We start from the raw sequence: 25613 nt of genomic DNA, 5'->3' as shown, positions 1-25613 counted from the left end.
GCTGGCCCAAACGCCTCCACTCGGAGCGGTTCATCGGATCCTTGGCCCTGGTTGCTTTCCTTCCTTCCCTGGTTAGCTTTGGTCAGGAAAGGAACTTGCCACGCTGGGAAACAGTAGCTGCCAAAAGCAGCAGCTTGAATTTAATCATTCCATTATTTATAACGCCACGATCTTGACTGTCCATTTCAGGAGCTTCTCTCGGGTTTGCTCTCCGCATTGACTCCGAGTCACCTTTCCCAGACAAAGAACGAGACCTCAGCTACCTCCATGGCTGTCAAGAGACCGGTCCCCATCCAAACTAAGCCTGTTGTGGCATCTGTACAAGTCATTTCACCTCCCTTTCTTTGATTTCTCCAGCTGTGAAACAGGGGCAGTGCTACTGACCTCCTTCATAAAGTCATAGTTCAAAGGCCTTACGCAGCAGCTAGGGTTACTATCGGCAGCAATGTATGGATCCCAGGTGCTTATTCAGCTCCGCCAGCACATTTGAAACACGACTGCACAGCAGTTCTTGTGAAGAGCATCGACCTCATTTCACCTACCCAAAGCACTATCTTTATTAGGATGTACTGTTTGCTTCTGGCAGCATCCGCTGCGTGGTAGGTGCTGTACATTCAGCCAGTTTTAACAATACCAAGAGAGCTCCTTCCTTCCTCTTGAGTCAGCAACCTACACAGCTGGGAATCTGGAAAGAAAACACATGATAGGAAGGTGCTTTTTCAGCTGTGACGCATGGCTGTGCAGATACGAGGCTTTTCCATTCTAGACCAAACAAGAATACCCCCAAAGAACGGGCAAACGCATCGATAAATTCTGGTCTGATCTCCTAGGTTCACCCTAAAAATCACTTTATCTGAGCTGCAGAACTGCCTCTCCTAAGCAGCCATGGTGTAACATGCACATCGATCCTTTAATGACACACCACGCAGTGGGACTGGACTGCTTTGCTAGGGGAAAGCATCAGGATCCTGGAACAAAACTGAATCTGCAGCGTGCAGATTAGTCATGTCCCATTAAACCCACACAACTATGCACCATGAGAAGCCACAGTTTGGACCTGTCACACAGTCTGGTTGCTTTTTCTTAAGATTTCTCTTCAGGCAAAAACAGAACAAAAAATGTGCAATTTCTTCTAGGTCAAATGTGCCATCTGATGTGCTGAGAAATTGTATTTTTAAGTATTTCTTTGAATTAGTCATCCTAGAAATATGCCGAAATAACTAGAACTGTGAACTCTTCTGCTCTGGTTCTGAGATTAGCAAGTCACTTCAGCACAGAACCACCGGTGCACGCAGTTCTCCGAGGAAGGCGGATCACTCCTGCATGCTTCTATCTCAGTTTTTCCCTGTTGATCCTCTGCAGCTCCAGAGGAAGCCCAGAACAAGAACAGAGGCGGCTGCCACTGTCGGGAGAGGTCAGAGCACTGGGAAATGCAGTGGAGAGTCTTTCTGCCCCCGCTTTTTCAACAGACTGTTCAGCAGGGCTCACCAGCAAGAAGCACACTGCAAGGAAGATTAATTCCAGGTACAGTTAGTGGCTTCCTTGTTTTTGGATGTGCAGAAACCTAGGCCTGCAGGGAAAAATAATGAAGAGAGCATTAGGGAGAAGATGATTCTACCTCCATCACGTAAAACAGCAATTTTCCATGGAATAATCTTCCCAGAGTTAGCCAATCCACCAGAAACATTTGCCTGTCAGCATTTCTAACCCTGAAACACTTGCCCATTTATCTGAGGATATAAAAGAATGCTGAGATACTTGAAGCAAGTCCTCACTTTGGAAATGGTTGCCTTCAGCTGCTGACTTTCATTCCAGATATTGGGATGTAGGGGATAGTACACAATACATATAGAAGCAAAGATCTGAAGGTGGAAGAGACTTACTTGCCACAGAAGTCCTCGTGGACAGCACAAAGAGTGAGTAACAATTCGGGGTGTCTCTGTAGCCAGTTATCCACCATCCGTGGGTGTCTGGGATCAACTTCCAGAAACACACTCCTGAAGGGACACACATCGGAGCAGAAAGTGGGAAGAGATACACAGTTAGCTTGCCAAGCTGAGAAAAAATAAGGTCTTCCTTCCCTGGCTGATTCCTATCCGTGCAGGAAATGAGATGATGAGGAAACACACTGTAATCCAATGATCCCCAAACAGATCCCAGCTATCCATTTAAGATTCAAATTCCAGCTGCTTCGTTCACCGAGAGGGTTTATCCTAAGAGGAATTTTCATGGTGTTCCTCTGCACGAGCAGTTAATCCTGGCATTGAGATGTAAGGAACCCAGCTTGTGAATCCCATGCAGGGAAGTTGTATGCCCAGCCTTGCTGAGGGCCCCCAAAATTTAAGGTGAAACAGGCTGCTGAGGAAGAGGCAGAATGAAGCTTCAGGAGGCAAATGCATGAACACAGGGAGTATGAAGTCCCTCTTTGCATAAGCAGGAAAACATTAAGTCCCAGTACTGAGAATCGTACAATATAACTTAGCACACATTTTTTTTTCCCCTATAATAAATGTCTCCATAAATCAGTTACAAAAACACTACCAACATTCAGGCCATTCAGTCCTACATACAGGACTGTAGCCTCAATTATTGCACCAGTTCTGGGCTTGGACACCGCAGGGCTGTTCCTGCTGCCATCAGGCTGTGTGACTGGCTCATTTCTGGGCCTCACTCCTGCCACAAGCCAGACCCACCCCAGCCTACAGGCACATGCAGCTCGTGGATCTGGTTGCAGCTTTTGACTGGATAGCAAAATACAAGTTTAATAAACAAAACACAGGCTGAGCCCCAGCCATACGCTCCCTTGAGAGTTCCTAAAATGTTCCACATTGAACACTCCCTATAAATCCACCAAACTAATTACAAGCTGGGCAAGGATCTCAACCCTGACCTTAAAAAACTCCCACTCCTCAATGGCAGCTTGACATAAAAATAAAAGCAAAAAGGGAAAGAACTATAATGCTAACAAGTAACCTCAGGGGAGCATTCTCCAGTGCTGGTGAGTCCGGAGGCCCTTGTGCTCCTGCGGTCACACAAAGCACAAAGAACAAATTCTTCCCCAAGCGCTGTGCTGCTCACTAATATGCTTCCTCTTCTCAAAACAGTGCATTTCCAGTGGTAAAAGGTAAAAGCTGGTAAAAGGTTAGGGCTTTTCAGCAGGGTATGTGAATGTCCTTGGGGGGGGGGGGGGGGGGAAAAAAAAGAGTTTGGGTGCCTGAAGTATCCGTGCACATGTCTCTAAGTACAACATAGATCCCACATGGCAGGGAACAGGAACAGTCAATTGAGAGCATTAATCACGGATAACTAATATTTAAGAAGCTACCCCTGGACAAGTCTCTTGTTTCTCTTGGGAAATTCAGCACTGTATGTTGGCACGGTTTACAAGTTTTCCCTAACTGAAGGGTGGGAGGAAAGCAGAGATCTACATCCATTCTCAGAGCTCATCTTATATCACTTCTTCCTCAGTGAGTTATTCTGCTTAGAAATTTCCTCCTCTGTGCTCTCTTTCTCTGTCCCTCTCCTCTATCTTCCTTCTGTTTTGACCTTTAAAACTTCTCACCTTGTTAAGGACTATGAAAAACCACAGCTCAAGGAAGGCCCATACAATGGTGCATATCCCAAACTCGAGCTCATTCTTGCTTATACCTCTGGCATGTTTAACTTATTAGATGAAGGGAAACTTTTCTTTTGTTTTTCCCTCTGTACATCCCTATATGAAAGAGAAAATGGAAGTTATGTAAGTGGATGGAGAGTAGACATGAAGTTCAGAGAGGGCAATGCTTACCCTGAATCCTTCAGGAGAGAAGGAGCCAGAGCCAGAATTGTTGTGATGACTCTCATGCCGTCATCTCCTCCATCCAGCGCATCGAGATCCTCGTAGCTGATATTTGGGCAAAAGGAGACGTGAACAGTGAATGCTCGTGACACGATCCACGCCCTGGAGGATGCATTCCCCAAACGCAGTAACTTGCATCGCTCCACGATGGAGCTGGCCGCCCACAGCGGGTGAGAGCACCCTTGTGGTTTTTACACTAAGTACAGGGAATAATCAAAAGCTACCTCTTGGCTGAGGACTCCGAGCTGAGCACAAGCATAAAACCCTCCCTGAACTCTTCTGGAAAATCATGAGCCAACTGCAGCCTGGCCACGCAGGTACAACACATGGACATGTTCTGCCTACGCTTCTTGGACAGGGGAGGAGAGGAGGGGTATCCTACAAGGAATCACTTCCCTTATTTTGGCAGTGCCAACCACCACGTCTGACTGCCTTCTAATCCAGCAGACCAAATGAGGAGGTGGGAAGCTGAGCCAGTTTCAGGGACGGAATCTGCTTTGGTGCACGCCGTGCACGGGGCAGGTGCAGGACTCTGTCCCAACGCGCACGGCTGCCAGTGCTGAGGGGCAGCAGCACGCAGAGCAGTTCCATATCCCCCCAAACATATTCCAGTTTGCGTGGGTTTAAGGCAAGGCTCAGGACAAGAACAGGTCAGTGTTTCCACCCAGGTCTTTTCCATCACCAAAGAAGCTGCTCAGACTAATTACACTTCCTTTCATAAGCTTATATCAACTATGATGAAAACACTTAATGGGAAAAATGTTCTAAAACAGAAGAGTTTTGGATTGAAAACTGTATCATTTAAAAATGTGTGCTTTTTTATTTTTATAAATATTGTTATTGTTTAGGGTCTGTCAGTAGTATTAAAGCAATGCTATACTATTGCATACACATATATGTACACTATACCACAAGCACCACATGGATGTACATGTGTGTGTGTGTTATGAAGAAACAGCACTAAAACCTTCCTTCAAAGAACCAGACAGGGAAATATTATTTGCCTGCTCACCCGAGGATCTCTGGAGCCAGGGTTGCCATGTCTTCATGGAAGATATACGGCGGGTTACTCACTACGAAGTCTACAGGGCCCCAAGGCAGCAGCTGTTTGGCAGAACCTAAGAAGAAAGAGAATCACGACCAACTGTCACCCATAACCACCTCCCTCTAAGCTCGTTGTTAAAATCGTCTCCAGAAAACCATGTTTCCTTCCAGACTCGTGGGCACGTGTGCCTGGTGACAGGTGTGGTGACAACAGAACCACACGGTTTTTGCACGGGAACTCTTTAATTGCAGCAAGGGCAGCACAAGCCCAGATCTGTGGACACAACCCTGGCAAGTGCCAAAACCTGCTCCGAGCTGGCACGGTGCAGTAAAACCTGCAGCTCCTGGCCAAGCTGGAGCACATGGGGTAGCCGGAGAGGCCTCACCAAGTGGCAGCTTTAAGTGGCTTGTCCTGGCGCTGGCCGAGACCAGAGGCACCCTGCTCTGCACCCGATGGCTCACGCTCAGCTCCCCTAACTTCAGGTGCCCGAGGCTGGGCATTTAATCTAAACTAAACTACAGGTTCCTTGTAACATCAGTGGAGAGGCAGGCACATACACGTTTATTTATAGCTTCTGTGTCAGCATGCTAGGAATTACGCTGTGTGTATGTCTGCTTCTGCTCAACAAATGAGAGCACATGGGGACTAGCAGCTTGGACACAACGTTTAGACCCCTAAAAACATGAACAATTCATTTTTAAGGCATTTGGGGACCTCTCAGCTGGAATTCTCTGAAGGGAAAAGCTTGGCAGTGCTTCAGTTCTTACTGATCTTTTTCTGTATTACTTCTTAGCCCTTCTTACCCCTGCATCCCCAATGGTGGCCTTGGCGCTCTCTCATGCCCCCCTCCCCTCAAACTAAAAAAAATAATTAAAATCATTAAAACAATAAAAATAATTACAGGATGAAACATCTTGGTGGAGGATGTGGATCCGGTCCTGGAGTTGCAGCCTGCAGATGATGCAAGAACAGAAAGAGGAAGGATTAAGGGACTTGTTTGTGTGGGTTTATGAAGAGCACATTCAACAAGCAGAACTTTCAATAGAGAACATCACCCCTTAGGGTTTCCCATCCCACTGGCTGCAGCTGGGCTCCTCTCAGGCCAAGCAGGGAGGCCAGGGTAGGATCTGCTCTTTGCCTGGGGAAGAGCCTTCAAAGCAGAGCACACTGCATGCCCAGGGCAGGGCTCCTGTGCAGCCAAGCCCCACGTGTGCGTAGGGCTGACCTGACCCCAGTCCTGGCTGGCTTCAGAATAAGCTCCCCAGCAGACGGAAATGGTTGGAGGGAGATTTTAAAATCACAGGAATCCTGGGCAAAAGGCCCATGCTGGTGCCGGGACAGCAAAGAGGCCAGGCTGAACTTCACCTTGGTGCTTGGTGGGAGCCTCATGTTATAAAAGAAGCCACAGAAGCAGAGAGCATGAAATATTGATGGGAGAAACAGAAGTAAGGCTTCAGCCCTGTGGTTCACTCATCAAAACACCCCTCCTTGCTTTTACCTCTGGCTTTTGTGAGCAGCAGCATGGAAAGCACGTGGCAAAGCTACAGAGAGACAAGGTTGGTCCAAACCTGCTGGCAGAAGAAGAAACCAAACTGCCCACAGGAGACATGACCTCCAGTAGCACCTACCAAATCTTCCCTGACCCCCCATGCCCTCCTCAGCTGCAATGACAGAAAAACAGGGCAGTAATGCTGGGGGGAGCCAGAAAGGAGCAGGCTACTCCCACCCTTAACGTCCTAAGTGACACACACCTCCTTACTGCCTCTAAGAGTGTTTCGCAAGTCCATAAAAAAGTTAAGGGTAGTGACCATGAAACGCTTTGAAAACCCTTGGAAGACAAAGAGTCCAACTGTTTATCTAGGCTGCTGTCCTCACAAAGTGTATTCACAAGTCAGTGGAAAGAAAATCCTCTGGTAAATATAAACCTTTTTTTTTCCTGCTTAAACAAACATTTGCTCATTTCCAGTGATGACAAACTTGAATTAAGTGACCAAACCTTGAGGATTCCTGAACTTTCCTCGAAAAACAGTTTACCATAAATAAACACATAGTAATAATTTGGGCTTCTACCTCTGCGCATTCTCCCTGGTGAGATCCACAGCAGTTTCCTCTTTATCCACAGCTATCACCCGGCTCTGGGACAGTGAAAAAAGAAGAAGAAGAAAAAAAAAGAAAACACAGAAAAAGCATTAGAACATTGCGCTTCCTGAGGAGACAGGCTTTGCCAAAAGGGATGTGCAACATAAAGCCTTCCCTGTTGAGCCTCAGCTCCTACCAGGAAGAGCCCACAAAGAATTCATCTCGGGGCACGGATGGGCTCAGGAGTCATTCCTGGGAAGGCCACTAGCGCAGCAGGAGGCACTCTGCAATGCCTGACCCAAACAGGCAGTTCTGACCAAACCAGCTCGGCTGACAACACACTCGCTGATCCACATTCCCTGACCTTTTCAGAGCTCCCCATAGCACAAGACTCAACAGCCTGGCAGGCCACAATCTGAGGGGGATGTCAGTTAAAGGAAGCTCATGTCCTGGGCTCCTGATCTCCAGCGTGGACAGGATCCATCCCAGCAGTAACACAGCAGCTTGGGCTGAGGGTCTGATACCTTGCAGCTGTTACAGACACATTTTGCCCAGTTTTGCTCCCAGAGCCCTCGCAGACCTTACACCATATTCACCACTGAAGCACTTCAGAGTCTTCCAGGATATGATTAAGCTAGAGGAGCGACACAGATTTGTTTGATCTTCCATCATCCCCTTCCTGCAAAAGCCCAGGCAAAGGCCTGACTTACTATGGCTTGAACAGCTTTTAACAGAAGTTGCTGCATCTTTCAACAGGGGAAACATGCTGAAAGAAACCGCTCTCTTTGGGGACGATGGCAATATGACACTCATGGCCATCGCTCCTAGGAGAGCCCGTCTCACGGCACACACACACGAGGCTGATCCTTACCACAGAGGGCAGAGCTAAACCCATAAATGAGAAGCTCCTGGTGTTTTTTACTTCACATTCCACTAGGGCCAAATTCTGCCCCAAACACTAGAGATGACAGGGACCGTAAACCCCACGTAGCTGTCAGTGCAGCTACCATCCACTCTGTGTGGTGAAGGCCCCTTATTTCCCTGCCCAGTCTGTGTATTCAAGGCTCCTAATTTCCCTACCCAGTCTGTGTGGTCAACACATAGACATTTCTCTGGAGGCAGCTGCCTCTGCGTCAGGTAGCTGAGGAAGGAGCGTTATCAGTGACAGGACAGACTGACACATCTGTGAGGTTTGACAGGCAAGGAAAAGAGCATGAAGCAGAGTTCAGAAAATCAGGGCAATTACACTTTGAAGTCATGAAGCCCAAACGTTAGCCTTATGAGGTCAAAAGGAGGAAATCTGGTATCAACCTCTAATCCTTATGCACTGAATCCTGAACTTCTCCTCTAAGAGCCAAGGCCAGCCACAGCCACTGCCGATCACACCAAGGAACAGGCTGATCTGCAGTGCTAAGGAAAAGCAAGCATTTTTCCCTTGACTTCATTTCTCTTCCCTCTGTTTCCTGGCATATCTTACCAAGCAGGTCTCATGCCCCAGTAATCTGAGGCCATAAAGGCATCAGCCACCCAGATCTCAGACCCTTCCTGCTTCTTTTCCCTCTGCAGAGGGCAGTGGCTGTTATCAGGGAACAAAAGGTTTCAAAACAGCAGTGTGGCAGTTGGGGCACTGTGACAGCTGCTTGTCACAGTGACCCCAACTGCTGACATTTCTGTGGGAATGCCCTTCCGCTACTTATTTAGTCTTCAGGCTCCAAGATCTTTTGATCCACATTGTGGTTGTTTCAGAAATTGCTGTCACACAGTCAGCTAAATACAGTGGATGCCCATGCATCAACCACTCCTGGTGCACAGCACAGAATATTGGATTAAACCAATCCCCACCAGGGCTTCACACTAATGTGATAGAATTGGGAGCTGTAAAGGCTGCAGAGCAGGTACTTTGCACCTTCCACTCTGGCCACATCTTTGCCACTTGTGCAGGAAGCAGGGGACAGTGATTCTCACACCTCCTCCCTGCACCCAGCACGAACACACGGCACTGGCATCCCAGCAGAGCACAGGAGTCTCCTGCGATGGCTGGATGAAGACAAGTGCAGCGGGAAAAGCGCAGCGGGACTGTCCTCTACTAGAGGCACGTGGATGAACATTCAGAACCACTCACCTGGGGCAGTCTGCATAGCAGGCTCAGGGCAACTGCTCCAGAGCCACAGCCAATCTCCAGGATCACAGGACGAGGGACAGCAGCTGAGCAGAGGAGCCCTGAATTCCCCTCCTCATATTTCCAACATCCTTCCTCCACTACTAAGGAGACGAGATCCTAAACAAACAAACAAACAAAATAAAAACAACATTTTTATTGAAGGAGCTCTGTCTTAATTCACATTAAGGCTTTTGTAGACTGAGGACTCAAGGGCTTTTAATTTCAGTTCCCTGTAGCCCAATTAAAAGCATTTCTCTTGCTGGTTTTTAACACACAGATGACAGTGATGGAGCTGATGTGCCGGATGTCACTCCACCTCCACCTCCCTACAGGGTGCTCTGATCAGTAACCAAATCCTCCAAATACCTTTCCCCACTGATCCTCCAAGATCTACCACTGATGGAAAAAAAAAAAAAAAAAAAAAGTAAGAAACAGCTGGAGCACAAATCTTCTGTAACATTATTTTATTCACCCCCCAAATTTAACATTTTCAGGTGTTCTCAGTACAGTAAGTAATCTGGAGGCAGGGGTATCATTCCTACCAATAAGCCAATTCACAGCAGAAAAGCAAAAGCAGTGAATTCCTAACTCACCCCTATGAGCAGTTCCTTGCACAGGTTTTAGATTGCAAAGTCTCACTGCATCCTGTTAATATAAGGTTACTTGAAAATGAAAAGATTTCCACTCGTGCTTCTGTATCTGTACACGTCTCTGTCACCTCCTCCCTCTCGTTCATCCCCTAATTTTTTAAATCCAGGGACTATTTCATACAAAATCCAACACAAGACGAAAGGTATCAAAGACAGGCAGTTATGAGAGTGGGGTGGCTCTCACAACACAACCCTGTGCAAAAGTGCCCTTCCTGCCTAGGGCACTCGCAGCTCCTGGAAATCCAAAGTTCCACATTATTCACAAAGGAAAATATGGCTTGATCTTGCTAACAGGTATAAATGAGTTTACCAGGAAAATTAGAGGCCTTCCACTTTTATTAGAAACCTTCCATGTTCTAGGTATAGACAGGAACACCTAAAAGCAACGAGTCCCAGTTGGCAGGCCAGCCCCTTCTCAGGGAAACACTGTTTACAGGAGCCTAAGCTGGGCTTGCCCTTCCTTGGGTTTACCACCCAACTTGGAGTGCAGATGTCTTGAAAGCAAAGCTAGCGACTTTTTGTGAAGATACTTGTTGCTGCTGGTCACCTCCCATGCTAGCTGGATCGCTGCAGAAAGTGGGCAAGGAGGTCGCTTGGAGATTCCTCCTGCTCAAAGAGCTTAAAAAACATAATCACAAAGGCAGGATTTGGTTTATTTGAATGAGTAAGAGAGGGGCATCACAACAGTGCTGAGCTCTGCTGCACTCACACCCAAGAGGGAAGGAGCAGAGGGCACTGTTACAAGGTGCCTCTCTCAGAGGTTTCGCTTCCCTGTAAAGTTAAGCCGAGTGACCAACATCCACAGGAGTCCCACTGCAGTGCCCTACCCTGGCTAATGTCTCTGTATTGGTACTTGCAAGGGAGCTTTGCTCAAGACCTCCAAAAATCCCATTTTTCTTGTCGCTGCTCTGCGATCCTTTCTGAGGAAATTATGGAAGGAAATGTTGTTACACTCCCAGAGAGGACTGTGAGCAAGCATCGGAGGACTCGAATGGCAACGGGACAAAACAAACACCTTATCCACACACGTGAAAGCAGCACTCGCGTTCCAGCTCGCAGCCCAACTTCTGCAGCGAAGACAACCTAGCCCGGGGGGCAAAGCAGGTGCTGCTCATTCCAAGACCACAGAAGAAAAACAGCCCCCAAACCCACCCCTTGGCCATTCAGCCACTCTCTGAACTTCTGCTCAGCTACAAATAAGCTTCCAGGAAGCCTCTAGAGTATCTTAGAAGCACCATCCTCCCCCGGGGCTGATCACAAGTTACTGACTCCAAACTGTTTACAATATCTTCAAAACCAGAGGACTGTTTTCAGGATTACCTTCCTTCTGACTTATGACCAGCAATTTCAAGCTGGGAGCTTTCACAGAACTTTTCACACTCTGCAGTGAAAAGATTCGCTGACTGCCTGCCAAAGGTCCTGTTTAAATAAGTTCTGGTTCAATATTTATCACATGCACATTAAAAAAAGGGATGTTTATATTACTTGAGCTTTTATACTCCTTCCTGATGCCCTTGGCTTATTGTTTTGGTCATTTCATATGCCTTTCCCTGAATCAAGAATTAATTATTTTATAATACGTGTTGTTTATGACAATATTTAAATATTAAATGAGAATTATCATAACATCTGAAAATTAAATAATATTATCCTGCAACAACCTAAAGAAACAACATCCTTTTCCAGGCATTAATGCCTCACTACAATCAGCAAGTTGAATAGTTATGATAACACATTCTCTTAAGAATGTATTTAAGCAAGCTCCACCGGCAAACAAAATGGAAGATAAAGTACATTTTAAATTGCAAAATAGGAAGAAAATAAATTAAAGCTTGCAACTACCTATATAGTGCACTGAAGACAACAAAACACAGGAGGAAGACACTCTGTACATCCTCATTGACTGGACACAGCACCATGGTTGCCTTTCCAAATGAAAGCCACGCTTGCCCAACATTGGCAAATGCATCGGGAGATGCTGCACTCATCATATAGAGTGGGTCAAGTTAGTCTGTCACCACTAGCAGCCTCCTTTCCAGGAGGATGAATGATTAAACTATCTAAAATTGCTTTGAAACAGTAATCTTCAAATGGTTCTGGCACTTCTTCCATTTTCTGTGAAGCGTTCCAGACAAAATCTGTCCTTCTCCAGTTCTCTGAAGATGTCGGCACTGGAAATGGATAAATTACAGCACTTAGAAGAGCCCCTTTCAAAGCTCATCTGGGAGATGAATTATTTCTGGCCATACATCATGAAGTGTATTTACAGAATGTTCTGCACTCAGTACAACAGGCATTTCCTAGGCAGGAGGTGCTAAAAAGAGACGTCAGCCCTTGATGGAGAAACTGGGACAACAGCAGCTGTCCGGAGCCTGTGGCTATTACTGCGTAGGATGCCCTACATATTCTCAGGCTGAATAGACTGAATAGAGAGGAAACAGCTGCAAATATCACGCTATTTTTTTGCTTAAAGCCACCTCAAGCCTCAATTTGGTCAGCAGATTCATAACCTTTGGAATAGCACTAGGTAAATTCTCACAAGCCGGCCCCCTAAACTGAAACGGCCTTGCAAAAAGGCCTGCTTTCACTGACAGCATTTACAGGCTTCGACACGAGTCATTTCCTCCACCGAGGGAAATGTTATTTTGATTAAAACAAAGGCTTGACGGTCAGTGTGGCTTTATAGCCTCTAAAACAGGCTAATGTGTTGGCTTTTCCAGGTGCCCTCACCCTGCAATATCCATCCCGGTATCTTCAAAGCGCTTATCCTCGCGACTCCCATCTTCCAGATGAACAACTGTAACACAGCGGCCAAACCAAACTCACGAAGGAAGAGGAGAGCAGAGGAATGAACCAGCACCCCAGAGTCCCCATCTGCACCTTCCTCACTGCTTTATAGCCTGGGAATCAGTTCCTCGACCTCTGGTTCAGAGCAAGCAGATCAGTGGAGGGCAACTGAGTGGAGGGACCAAATGACAGACTGACATAGGGAAAAATAAAATTCCCTTGCCTCTCTTCCCTCACAGTGACCTGAGGATGCAAGGAAAGGATGGGAATCAACAGGGTCCACACAGTACTCAACTGTTAACACCTGCTTTTGGGAGATCATTCGAGAAAGAGGTGTACACGGATTTCTGAAAGCAGAGAGCTTGAAAGGAAGAGGGAGGAGAGCAGTCCAAGAGAGGGGTAGGAGAATTAGGAAGGCCAATCCTTGCCTGGAGAGGGAAGGTCTGGAGACAACCACGAGCCTGGGAGAACATGGAAACCTACGCTACATCTGGGAGCTTTCATACAGTGTCACAGCCAAGGCAGCAGCTCGCAGCTCCGCTGAGTTACTGCAGCAGCAGGGTCTAATTTTCTGCATATGCCCCAACCTCCCTTTGCACAGCGAAGTCAATGAACTCCTCCTCCTCTCTCATCTTACAGGACTTGGTGTGAACGAATGCTCAGAAGGACATTGAGGACACCAGGAAGCTCATTAGGGTGGGAATGCATGGAGGGGGGAAGCAAAGTGTTGGGATGGGCTCCTGCACTGTGCTGAGCGGTAGGAGGTGAGGACATCACCTGTGTGCTCTCCAAGGAGCTCAGTGCTGCTGCTCAGCACAAAACGTAGGGGCAGAAAGTGGTGATGCCCAGACCCTATATAATTTTCCCAGAAGAGATCACACAGGGGAAAAGGCAGGGCGTCCAGGAGAGGAGAAAGGGAGATGCAGTCCCAACTGGCAGCAGAGGAGCTCCTAGAGCCTGGAAAAGACTCATTCCTGGGGATCCACGCAGGGACCCGTATTTGCTTCCCACACTGCCCAGTTTCCAGCACCGAGAGGCTCCCCAACTTTCATCTCTTTGCTGAGCCGCCCACAGGCTGCTCTCACCTCGCGCTTCCAGGAAGCCTGGCCTCCCTGGCTGCTCTGTTCTAACTTCTCCCTGTCAATTATTTGCTCTCTCCTCTCCTGCACCGAGCAAAACGAAGGTGAAACTTTGCCAACACCTCCAGCTTCCCGTGAGCCCCCGCCTTGCCCGTCCACCCCCAGCTCCTGGCGCTGCCCCTGCCGCCGGCTCCGCTCGTGTTCCAACAGGTTCTTGGTACCGGTTGCTCCCCCTCCCTGCGGCCTGGAGTTCACTGCAGTTCTTGGAACCGCAGCTGCTCACAGCAAACGTGAGGACGGCGCCTGCCAGTACCCGAACCGCAGCCCGCAGCTGCGCTAGCGCCCAGCCCTGCAGCAGGAAACGCAGCAGACTCGTGCTGCACAGGAGCCACAGCCAGCCCCAGGGAACGGCCCCTCCGCTGCCTCTGTAAGCAAAAGCACAAGACGAACAAGAGGAAGGGCAAAGGCAAGGACAGAGCTCATGAGTTCACCCTGCATTCCCTAGAAACACCCTTTTTTCCTGGCCTGCATGCTCAGGGAAGATGTGAGCCAAGGCAGCAAGAGGCGTTAACTTCTTGGGTCAGCAGAGAGGACAAGGGAAGCAAAAGATGCACTAAACCTGGGTAACCTTCTCTCCACTCTTGCACACTTCCTGGGAATGTTTTACTTATCTGTGTGCTTTCCAGAAACGTCTCTTCTCAGAATCCAGGGCTGTCCGTGGGGCCTGATCTGATATTAACCAAGTCACCCCTCCCCTCCTGTTTGCCCACTTGGCCGCCCATCAGTCCATGACAAAATACCAGGAAGCCAAGCTGGAAATGCGATGGGCAGAGCCACCGTCACGCACCTCCACCCAAAGCCAGCCTTGCTCTGCAGCCACAGCCACTGGCTACCAGCAGGCAGAGCATCCAGGGCACCGGCCCCGCTCCAAACTCTCCTTACCTGGATATCTGAAAGAAACAAAAGGGGAATCACATGGAAAACCCCTCAAGTTGCATCCATCTTGTTGCACCCCTTCCATAATTGTTTTTTTTTCCCCCCCAGAGCTAGGCCTGAATCTTGCTCTAGCTTTAACTGCTGATGACCCAGCTGAAATCACAGGGGCCCCATTCCAACATGGAGAGATTAAAAAAAGGAGACTTCATGGAGCTCTTCTAGGGCTACAAAATAAAAGCAACAAGATGGAGAGCAGAGGTCTGTGAGAACACATTAGGGAAGGTCCATTAAGTTAACCTGGGAAACATGTTTGTGCATGGCTTGAAAGAGCAGTTGCTGCTTTCCCTATCTTCAGCACAGACTTCTAGCTTTAAATTCACATTTCTGCATCCTTCTAGCAAACACCAGCTCAGAAAGAACCTTTTGCATGAGTTCAGTTCTTTTCTTTCCTTTACAGTAAGTCAGGAAAAACTACTACTGTAGCCAATCTTGGTTATTTAGCCAGGAATGACCATTTTCCTCCTTCACTTCCTTTTCAACAAGAGCAGATCTGTCCTGATCTTAAAGTATCAGGCAATAGAGCCACCAAGAGCCCTGCCAGGTTTCAGTAGTTGGTTACACACTCTGTTAAAAATGTACCCCTGTTTCTAGCCTGCATTTAACACTATATACACTGGTCTATGAACCAAAGAAACTTCTGTTACCATATTTCTGCTCACCATAGTTAACTGTTAAAAACGCACTAAAAGCTCACTAAAGAGCTTTTTTACAGCTACATTTTGAGAGATGGCAGTTAATTTTTGATCCATTAATGTTCTACCACTTTTCTGTTTGACACCTTCTATCTGTCTTTTAGGAAAGACTTCAAGTCACATGCAGGATGGGGCAACGTACCTTTTTCTTTTCCCAAATTGGGAAGCCAGAGACTCAGGGAAGCAGCTTCCTTTTGGAAGAATCAACCTCCTGACTCATGGTTGCGCTCACCAGACACCTGTGGCCTCCTGAACTTTCCAACGAATAACCAATGGCAATAAGATTAAGAAAGAAAAAGTAGATGTTGCATCAAAAGCTTCCAGTGAGCACCGATTAAAGCAGAAAATTTGTAGATCTTCAGCACAAAGAAACCCTGGAGAGCCCTCCAGTCTTGCAATCTGCACACTTGAATAGACTTCTTGGAAAGCAGAAGCCTTCCCTTCTTTGCGTGCCTGACCTTCATGAACGATTCACGATTAAGCTAAGCTAGAAGACGGGTTCAACTTCGAGAAAGGTTTCTTTGAAGCAAACCTTTGCTCAAAAGGCTTTCACAGAATACCTCGGCGCAACCACCACCATCCTGCTGACGGAAAGGCGTAAGCAAGGAGCGGCGAGAGGCTTCGGTGCATCCCACACGTTAGCATGGCAAAGGCAACTCACCTTCGGAAACTAAAGCTTAAAAGTTGCAGGTGGAAAAAGACTTATAAATAGGCACAAGACTAACTGAAATGAGCAGGCAGCACTTCTGAAGCAAAGAAAACATTTTTCCCACTTTTACCATAAAATTAGAAAGATTTACTGCCACATGATGTCATGGAGGTAACACATGTATAGATTCAAAAGAGGATTAAACAAATTCATGGAGGTTGGATCCATTAGTGATTATGAAGCAGGACAGCCCCAAAGCTTTAGCTAAGAACAGTCCCTACCTGCTGACTGCCAAAAGAAGGGAAGATCCTTCTATACCTACTTTTATTATAATTTTGCCCCTCCTCTCTGCTACGATCCTTGATCTGCTACAGCATATTGGGCTAGACAAACTGATATAGTGTGATCCAATAAATCTTTTTTTTTTTCCCCCATGTTTTTATACTACCTTTACAATGCCTCTTGCAGGAGGCTGCAGCCACATTTGCATGATTAGCATCAAAAAGCATCACCCCAGAATAGACTTGCAATTTCTTTCCCCAAGCCACTTCAAGATAAACCAACCTCTTCGACCCAAGCCCAGACACAAACACGCAGGGCTTGAGCTTGTGCTGAGATCACTGCAAGTCAAGGAGGGAAATTTCACCAGGGGACTGATGGTGGCCCAAGGAGTGGAGGGGATGGTGGGACTATAACAAGTCCCTCAAGCAGGACTGGAGCTCCCTACCCAGCAGCTCTCCCTCCAGCAATGCAGGATCCCAGGAGCTCAAGGCCCTGACATGATCCACACAAAGCTGCCGGGAAAGAACTGAGGTTGTTTATGTTCGCACTGAACAAATACACCTTCAGTTGTTTTAAAATACTCACTTCTGGAAGGAGATCAAAGCACACCAGAAATCCTGTAAAAACCAACAGTAAAAAACGGTTTTCAGAAGAGAATGGAGCTCCCCGAACTCAAGCCTGGGGTGCCCTCTAGGGGTAAAAGACAGGAGGGTTTACATACACCAACATACCCCAAACTACTTCCCTAGGAGAAATCCTGGACTAAAATAAACATTTTCTTAATGGAGTTATGGTGGAGCTTAATTTAACCTGTACCTGGATTAAAAAAAAAAAAAAAAAAAAAGAATTATCTATCTGTGGTTGACCCGAGTTCTCCTTTTCTTTGTCCTGTTTTTAATCTGAACCACAATACTACCATGACAGTAGCCCAGGCTGCACTTCAGAAAGCCTCATTTGGGAAATAAAATCTTTTCTTCTGTTAGAACAGTGGTGAGACAGGGATTCCTCGATATTACAGTAACACACAGGCGACCAAGACAATTCAGGAAGGCATTGTTTCATAAACATTTTCAGCACTATTAACCTTAAAAATGCTAGAGAGAAAAAAACGCTGAAGATAGAGAGCAGTGGATACAATTAAACGTTTTCCCAGCAGTTTTTAAAGTCCAAGAGAGGTCTAGAAAAATTACTCTGATGAAACAAAACACGAGCAAACAGAGGCCAAACACACTATAGAGCTCACAGTCTGCAACGTCCGACGTGGCAGAAGGAAAGGAGCTGGACACCAGCTCAGTTTTGTTTAACAGGTTACACATAGTGCATGGTTCCTGGAAGCAGCATATGCTTAAAGCAGCGGCTTGCCAGGTGCTGCTAAATAGCTCCAACTTGTCTCTTTGCTCTTCCTGTCCAAACAACCTCCCCACCAGCAGATCACACAGAGACTCTCTCTCCTGAGCAACACCAAGGGCTTGGGACGGGTCCCAGGATTACTGTGATGCGAATGCTTTCTTCCTAAAAAGGAAGATCAATGCACGTTTTGTAAGAGCCAACTGCAAGAGCTACCTAATATTGTTGAATAACCAAAACGTCAGCCCTAAGCAGAAAGTATCCATGGAGTCTGGAGCAGAGTGCAGAGCACTCACCATTTCTTCTTCATCATGAAAACTGGGAAGGTCTTTTGGAAGCTCAAGGAACTGCATCAGCAGTGGAGTGACCTTGGGAATGAGTTAGGTGGCACACATTTGCGGTCAGCATAAAGAAATCCAACCACACTTGTATTGCTGAAAAGTTGCGTCCTGAGGTGGCTGAGGCCTTGGCTACGTGCAAGATTTCCTCGATGTAACCTCAAAGAAGGAATGTAACTGGTGCTGCTCTGGTGGAACAAGGCTCTGTGACAGCACTCACGGTGCTCATCAGCATGGGGAGCGGCACAATTAGCTCCCCCAACCCTGACAGGGCACTGGGAACCATAGACAGTTAGTGCAAATCATCCTCCTACACCTCCTCAGCCACCCTTACTTTGCATCATGCATCAGGAGACAAAGTCCCACCTTGTCTTGGCTATTGGTGTCAATAGTTTCTTGTCTGTCTAGCCTGTTTGCTGAGGCAGGATAGCCCTGCTTGTAAGGTCAATTGCCAAGCTCCATTCCTGGCCCATCCTCACAAATTTCTAATCTTTAATAACAAATAATAAGTGTGTGAGCACCATACCAGATAAAGTTTTCGCACATTAGCAAGGATGGATCAAGCTGCTTACACTACATTTTTGCCCCAGGATATGCTGAATGGTTTCAAACACAGCATGTCACAGAGCTCTGCACTTCAGTTGTGCCAGCAGAGTTTTTTTTTTTTTTACCAAAATCACGCATATGGGTACAATTATCAATAATCTCTGATGTTGGCAATCCTGGCTTGCCCTGAACACAACAGGGCTTTGTTTGAAGCCTGACACTGCATGGAGAGAGTTAGAGACCAACCCCACAGGAAGTCCTGTCAGCAGATGCTTTCACTTGCAGAATACAAAAGTTCTCTCCGTTTTAATGCTCCTGTTGCATCCACAAATTAATGGGGACACTTAAGAGGTTGGAAATACTCTCTGGAATCAATGACAGCAGGATCCCCCTAAGTTATTACTTTAGGCTGCATCTCCAAAGTTTACCATCACGGGATCAAACAGACAATAGGAAGCTGAAAATTTCTCTGGACACAAGTGTTACTGTCACGATTCAGGGCCTAGGAGCCTCTCCGTGCAGTGTTGCTAATGGCCCACACCATCTTTAAGCCAGTAAGACCCCTTAGCTGTGCCTTCTGAAAAGTATAGGGAGGTAAAAATAATAAAAACAGGCCTCTGGGACTACTAAATGGGCTATGGAGACTATTAAAGGCTAACAGGTTCCCCAAGAGCAAACAAATTCTCAGAAGTAAAGACACCCAAAACCTCCTGAGGCTAGTAAACCTTCAGGACTTCCTTGCTAGGCTGCTCCTGAGCTGAAAGCAAGGCTGTTATGAGGGGAAGTATCACTATGCAGTCTTTCCACTTTTCTCTGGTGGCCAGAACATTGGGCAAAATGATCTAGCACAGTTGTCCTTTACCGTCTTAAAACTGACATATTAATTTCACCCCAGGTCAGAACTTACCTATATGGAGCCTAGCAGAAGTAGTAAACATCCACTTCCCAGTGTTTTTCCAAAAACCACTGTGAAGTTAGACAGGTGATAGCTGCCATTTCCTAAAATGTCTTAATCTGCATATGGGCAAGTGAGCGCTCTGAAGTCCTTTACCATTTGCCAGTAGTAGCTTTTCTACTAATACTGCCTGATTTTGTTAACAAACTTTAAACAAATTACAAATTTTTACCCTTGTAGCCAAAGTGCTAAGTCACTGGAAGCCACAAAGTCATTGCAGCCACAATGTTTTTGAGCTGCTAGAGGAGTCCTTAGCACAGCAAAGGAAATCTTGCCAAGTCCTTCCATCACTGCAGACAGACCTCTGTGTAACCAGGAGATATGCCAGAGCTTGAAACACCTCTCTTGCTCTGAGTCAGGAAGCAAAATTCACCAGCAGCAGTTCCAGACTCCCTTTTAGAGCCTTCCTCTCTAAAAGGGGCACAGAGCAATCGGACCTCCCCGTCACTGCAGCCTCATGTGTGCAGGACTCATTCACAGCAACGCACTAAAGAGATTCAAATCGCTCAGCTCCCACATGCCCATACCTCTGTCTCAGGTCGAGGAATAAATACCGGGGGCCTCATCTTCAGAGTCAGGTCCTGAAAGTCCCACTCACCAAGAACATATTGTACTGGCATCCTATGAGGCAGGAGCAAGCAGAAGCACTTTAGCATTACAATACTTAACACAGAGAAGCTCTCAATACCATACTGATTATTAACCATATTACCCATGAAGATATGTACCTGACTCAGAGTCAGTATTATCAGCTACCTGCTGCTTATAAACATCCCTTAAACGGTCTTTGTTCCCACTCAGGACAAAGATATGATTTGCTACCTGAAAATAACTGCAAATGGCCTTCACCTGACTCGTCACATGGGACTAACTCAAGCCCTAACCATTACCCACCCACACCAGCTGCGAACAGCCTTCTGCCTCCGTTCTCCTTGCTGCATTAAGGCTGAAGGAAAACCGACCACTGGAAGGGCTGCCAGGGCATGCTCCTACCTTTCCAGTCGCTTGGTACTCAGCTGCTGGATCTGCTCCTGCTGCACTGCGGTGAGCGGAGTGCATAGGAGTCTGGAGTTCAAACTCTGAAACTGAAGATGACGACACATCAAAACCTGAGCAATTCCAGCATCCTCTTTCGCTTCCCTTTAAGCTGTAAAAACACAGAGCTCATGGCTCTGAGGAATCCCAAATGGCTATCTGGATGCTTAAAAACAAACCTCTAAAAGAACTTCTACTATTTTTCAGGGGTGGAAGAATAAGTAAAAAGAGCAAAAAAAGTCAGAGTACAGTATGGGTGTACATGTCAGGAGTTACATTTCATTCTCTGCAAAGGAAGTATTTGGGAGAGTCCAAGAGCTTTAGTGGCATTAATAAGCTGTGCCACGCAAGCTCTCCCATCTGACACAAGAAAAAGTCATTTTACCCGCCAGAAGTGGGGCAAAAAGAGAGGTAAAGAATTCAGCCAAAGTTACAAAGTGGGAGGCACACACAGACCTTACCCCTTTCCTGTTACTTAACTGTTTTTGCTCCCAGGACAAAGGACACGATATATTCACTGGATTCACATGCTTCAGGGATCCCGTTTGCCTCAAACACTTTTTGCCAGTATTTGACCACCTCAGCAGCAGTCACCAGCCCTGATCTTGTGCTGAAGCTCTCCCTCAGAGACGATTGCTTGGGGCTGAGCACAGGAGTTTGCCTCAGCCCTGCTGACACACGCTGGGATGAGAGACCCAAGAACCTCAGGAGCAGCGAGTGGCTGAGGAATCTCATTGCTGCAAAGGTCACTTCTGCCTTCCACAGGTGTCCCTCCTTGCTGGCAGCTGATCTAATCAGCCAGGAGCCTCTCACTGGACATCTGGGGCTGCTCTAGGTAACTGCAGAGAAAGAGCAGGTGATCACTAAGGGTGGAACCTCCTCAGGACAGTGTGAAAACACCGCTGGCAAACACACAGCTCTGCTGGCCTAAAAACAACAGGAAAGAACACAGCATGAAGGCACAGGTGCCTCTGAAACGATGCACTGGAACAAACCCAAATACTCACTTTCTAAGAGGATTTCCCTAAGAAAAGGTTTGAGCAAGAGGTGCACATTTGTTTCCACTGAAATCCATTTCCCTGCAGGCCAGGGCTGGAAAGAGGCCTGGCTGGGCCCTCACAATGGAGAGGCAAACGCACCTGCGGGCTCCTCTCTCCTGACGGGCCGGCATCCTGGCGCACCCCGGCCCTCTGCTCAGCCCTCGCCTCCGCGCCCTGCCAGCAGATCCCCCAGCAGGAAGACCTTCGGCCTCACCCAATCCCCCCCTTTTCCTCCTCCCTCCTCTCCAAGCCCCAAGTCCCAGGCTAGTGGGGCACCCCCTGGAGAGCTCCTCCACCCCTGTTCAGGGAAGCAAGGCCCTTCCCCAGTCACTGCCCGCGCCAGCGGGTGGCAAGATACAACTAGGAGAGAGAAACCCTTGGAAGAGCCACAGGCCGGCGCAGGCAAACACTGCCCAAAGGGAGCCGGGCTCCAGCAGGAGGGAACAGGCAGCGACAGACACACATGGAAGCAAAACCAAGAGCGACTGCAGAGAAGCACCACAGGGCCACACTTCACAACACAGCTGTTGCACATGTCCCTTGGTGCTGTATTTTACGGGAAATTGTATTAAAAGAAGCATAGCCCTCCCACCCCAAGCCTCTCCCTGCTCTTGAAACCTTGCGGCTCTCCCTGGCCGCCCGTTCCCAGCAAGGGCTGCTTCTCACCGCTCCCCGCGGAAAAGACACCACGCAGGCACCGAAACACCCCGAGCCGGGCCCGCTGCGGATGCCGGACCCACCGCCCACCCCGTCCCCCCGCGCCGCACGGCCCCGAGGCGCCGCTTTCACCTCAGCGCGGCCCTCGCACTCCCGCCGCTCCCCGGGCGCTGCGGAGTGACAGCCACGCTGGCCAACCGCGAGCCGAGTCCGCGGGCGCCGGCCAATCGCGTGCGGGCGCGCCGGGGAAGGGGGCGGGCGCTGCCGGCCGTGCGGCGGCGCCGCCCCGCCCCTCCCCGCCCCTCCCCGCCCCGCCCCGCCGGGGGCAGCGCCCGCCGCGCCGGGCCCGGGACGGGGCGGCCGCAGGTGCCCGCGCGGCGGAGCGGGGCGGGGCGGGGCGGGGCGGGGCGCGGGGGGGCCTCGCGGCCGCGCTCCGGCCCCGTCGCGTTTCTGGCGCGTGTCCAGCGCGGGGCACGGGCGGGGAGGCGGCGGCGGGTGTCACCCCATGGCGGGAGGACGCGGCTCGCGCTGGCCATGGCTGCACCGTTTGGGGTGGAAACGCCGGGTTTTGTTTGTCCTCTCCTGGCAGAGCCCCCAGGACTCGTCCTTGTCCCTCTACCAGGACCCCCCCGCCGGAGGCAGGTGACGCTGCAGCAAGAGAGGCCGGGAGCAAGGCTGGGCAGAGGCAGCCGCATCCTGCATCCCTGCTCGGCATCCCGGAGCGACTCCCATCCTGCATCCCTGCTCGGCATCCCGGAGCGACTCCCATCCTGCATCCCTGCTTGGCATCCCAGAGCAATTCGCATCTGCATCCCTGCTCGGCATCCCGGAGAGATTCCCATCCCACATCCCTGCTCAGCATCCCGGAGAGATTCCCATCCCGCATCCCTGCTCGGCATCCCAGAGAGATTTCCATCCCGCATTCCTGCTCGGCATCCCAGAGAGATTTCCATCCCGCATTCCTGCTCAGCATCCCAGAGCGACTCCCATCCCACATCCCTGCTTGACATCCTGGAGTGATTCCCATCCCGCATCCCTGCTCAGCATCCCGGAGAGATTCCCATCCCGCATCCCTGCTCAGCATCCCGGAGAGATTCCCATTCTGCATCCCTGCTTGGCATCCCGGGGTGACTCTCACCCCGCATCCCCGCTCAGCATCCTGGAGTGACTCCCACCAGCGGCCCATCTGGAAGCACCTTCCATCCATCACTGGCACCGGCAGGGAGCTCTCCCTTGGCACAGTCCATGGAAAGGCACCAGGTCATAGTGGCTGCTCCGGATCCGGTTCCTGTCCTCCTCCTTCCCTTACTTGTGTGTGCGGGCGCTGTGGAAACCTGCCTGCCGTAGGAGACCCGGCCAGCACGTCCAACGTCCCGCACAAGGAGGACAAGCAGGAAAGGATGGTGCTGGGAAGGACCGTCGCCACGAGCCGGACCGCTGTAAGCCATGGGCCAGACTTGCTCTCAGCTCCCGGTTGGACGCAGGGTTAGCCTGGAGGGCTTGGGAACAGACATCCTTTCACCTGGCCTTGGAATTAGTTCTCTTAGCCAGGTCGGGTACCTCTGTTCTGCCCAATGCCACTTTTGGAATGAGGTCTCTGGGTTTGGGAATCCCTCAGTGTGGATGGGGCCCTGACAGCAAGGACAAGAGCTCCCATCCCCACTTGATCTAGCTTCTTCCAGCTAGTTTTGAGCTGCCCCTACTTATTTCAGTGCAGCAATGAAGGCAGCAGTGCCTGGCTGCTACACAACAGGCCTGTCATCTCCTTGCACATCCAAGTTCAAGTGGGTCTGCCAAACCCACAAAGGATTCAGGTGGAGGCCTAACCCGTGATGCTTCCCAAATTCCCAAATTCAGGAGTTGTCTGAGATCCAGGAAAAGCCCTTGCATCTGCTTCCCTGCTCACTTTTTACTTGCTTGGTGGCCTGTTGGTTTCTGTTTTCAATGTGAATATTGTCCCGGGGCATTGCCTGAATCAAACAGATCAATGATGCTCTGTGAGTGCCAGCCCTGCTGCTGCTGTGGCACTGGGAGGCCAGATCCAGAGGCTGTAAGTACGTAGATGCTCCCTGATTTCGGGTTTGCCACGTTTGGACCTCATCGTCCCATACCCCTGAGCTCCCCTGTGCTCAGTAGCGACTGGGGAAAGTTTCGCAGGTGCTGAGCAGTCTGAACCAGGCGCACGTGCTTTGGCAGTCGGTGAAGGGAATTTTCCCCTTCAGCCTGCAATGAACCCATGCTGCAGCATGGTGCGAGGTGGGATCCCACCAGAAGAGCTGTCTCCACATTTCCCTGGAAAACTTTGGCTTCTTCCGCAGTCTCCTGGGCATCCCAGAATCTCCCAGCAGCTCCTGCTTCACAGAGCTGTCTATGGGAAACGATGAGCCGGATCCTGCGCGTGGGAGAGGTTGATGTGCTCGAGGGATGCAGGACAAGTGCTTTGCAAGCCAAGGCGGCTGCTCAGGCTGCAGCCTGGAGCCTGGAGCTCTTTGCCTGATGCAACTTCTCTGCTCCAGTCATTACTGGCAGCTGTTAATCACGCTGCTTAATGCACTTGTGGGCAGCAGCCGGGCCCCAGAGCCACGGGAACTGCGCAACAACCTTGCCTAGAACAGAACAGGGGCAGAGCAGGGCTCATTTCCCTCTGCGGACACATCTTCATCTCTTCCGAGCTCATTGAGCCCTCCGTGCCAGCTGCTGGGGATGTAACATCCACCAAACCGCAGAGAAGTTTTCAGAGGGCTGCTCTTATGTTTCTTGGGGTCCACGCTGCTCTACTCCAGAGGTAGCTGCATTTTCAGTGAAGCAATTCCTGGGCTAATGTTATAATTTTGTAAACAAAGTGCTGCAAATACTTCTCGCAGGTTCGTCCCAGGGTATTTTGCAACACCCAATCATTTGTACAATAGCAGCTAGAAACACTCAGAGCTTTTCATGTTTCGAGCGTGAAGAAGTCTGTCAAATTTCACAACACCAGCCTGAAATAGGGCCCATTTTAGAATTAATATTGATAATTAGCGATGACTAAGCCCGAGTGGGGGCCTTGAGAAATATTTGCTGTCTGTAGTAGCAGATGGGGGATAGTGCAACCCAGTACTTCTAAGGAAGCTGCTTTAGCAGAGCAGGGGCTGAGGAGCCTCAGTGCAGTGGACACCACAGCAGGGCAGTTGTGCTGGTTCCAGTGAAAAGCATCCCGAGGTAGGGATGCCTCCAAGCTGAGTGCCCTTGCACAGGATGTGTTTCCATGGGGAAACTTAAAGGGATCTTTATACTTTTCCCCAGGTTAAAAGCAAGAGACATTGTGCTCGTGAGTCAGTGGAGGCTTGTGCCCGTCTCGAAGGGCCTGGCACCTTGCATCTCATCTCATTCTCTCCTCGGCAGAAATGTGTGTCTTTGCCATGAAGAGGAGCCCTCGGCGACACTGCTGCACCATGGCC

The 25613-nt window shown here is 49.1% G+C and overlaps 1 protein-coding gene across 1 annotated transcript; it reads right to left on the bottom strand.

Annotated features, from left to right (window-relative positions):
* Positions 1-1037: 1037 nt before the first annotated feature.
* HEMK1 (HemK methyltransferase 1, mitochondrial release factors N(5)-glutamine) lies at positions 1038-21379 on the bottom strand. Its single transcript, XM_010224631.2, has 10 exons — positions 20960-21379; positions 20438-20529; positions 19972-20065; positions 9085-9240; positions 6954-7018; positions 5785-5834; positions 4851-4956; positions 3788-3883; positions 1884-1997; positions 1038-1570 (listed from the first exon to the last, which is right to left on the bottom strand). The coding sequence occupies exons 1-10, from the start codon at positions 21212-21214 to the stop codon at positions 1531-1533; spliced, it is 1068 nt and encodes a 355-aa protein (XP_010222933.2). The 5' UTR covers positions 21215-21379; the 3' UTR covers positions 1038-1530.
* Between the last annotated feature and the right edge of the window lie 4234 nt (positions 21380-25613).

This window comes from Tinamus guttatus, unplaced genomic scaffold (assembly GCF_059628265.1).
Source record: "Tinamus guttatus ecotype Peru unplaced genomic scaffold, ASM5962826v1 Tinamus_guttatus_pri_ptg000026l, whole genome shotgun sequence".
Lineage (NCBI taxonomy): Eukaryota > Metazoa > Chordata > Aves > Tinamiformes > Tinamidae > Tinamus > Tinamus guttatus.
This window is presented reverse-complemented; position numbering and strand designations above follow the sequence as displayed.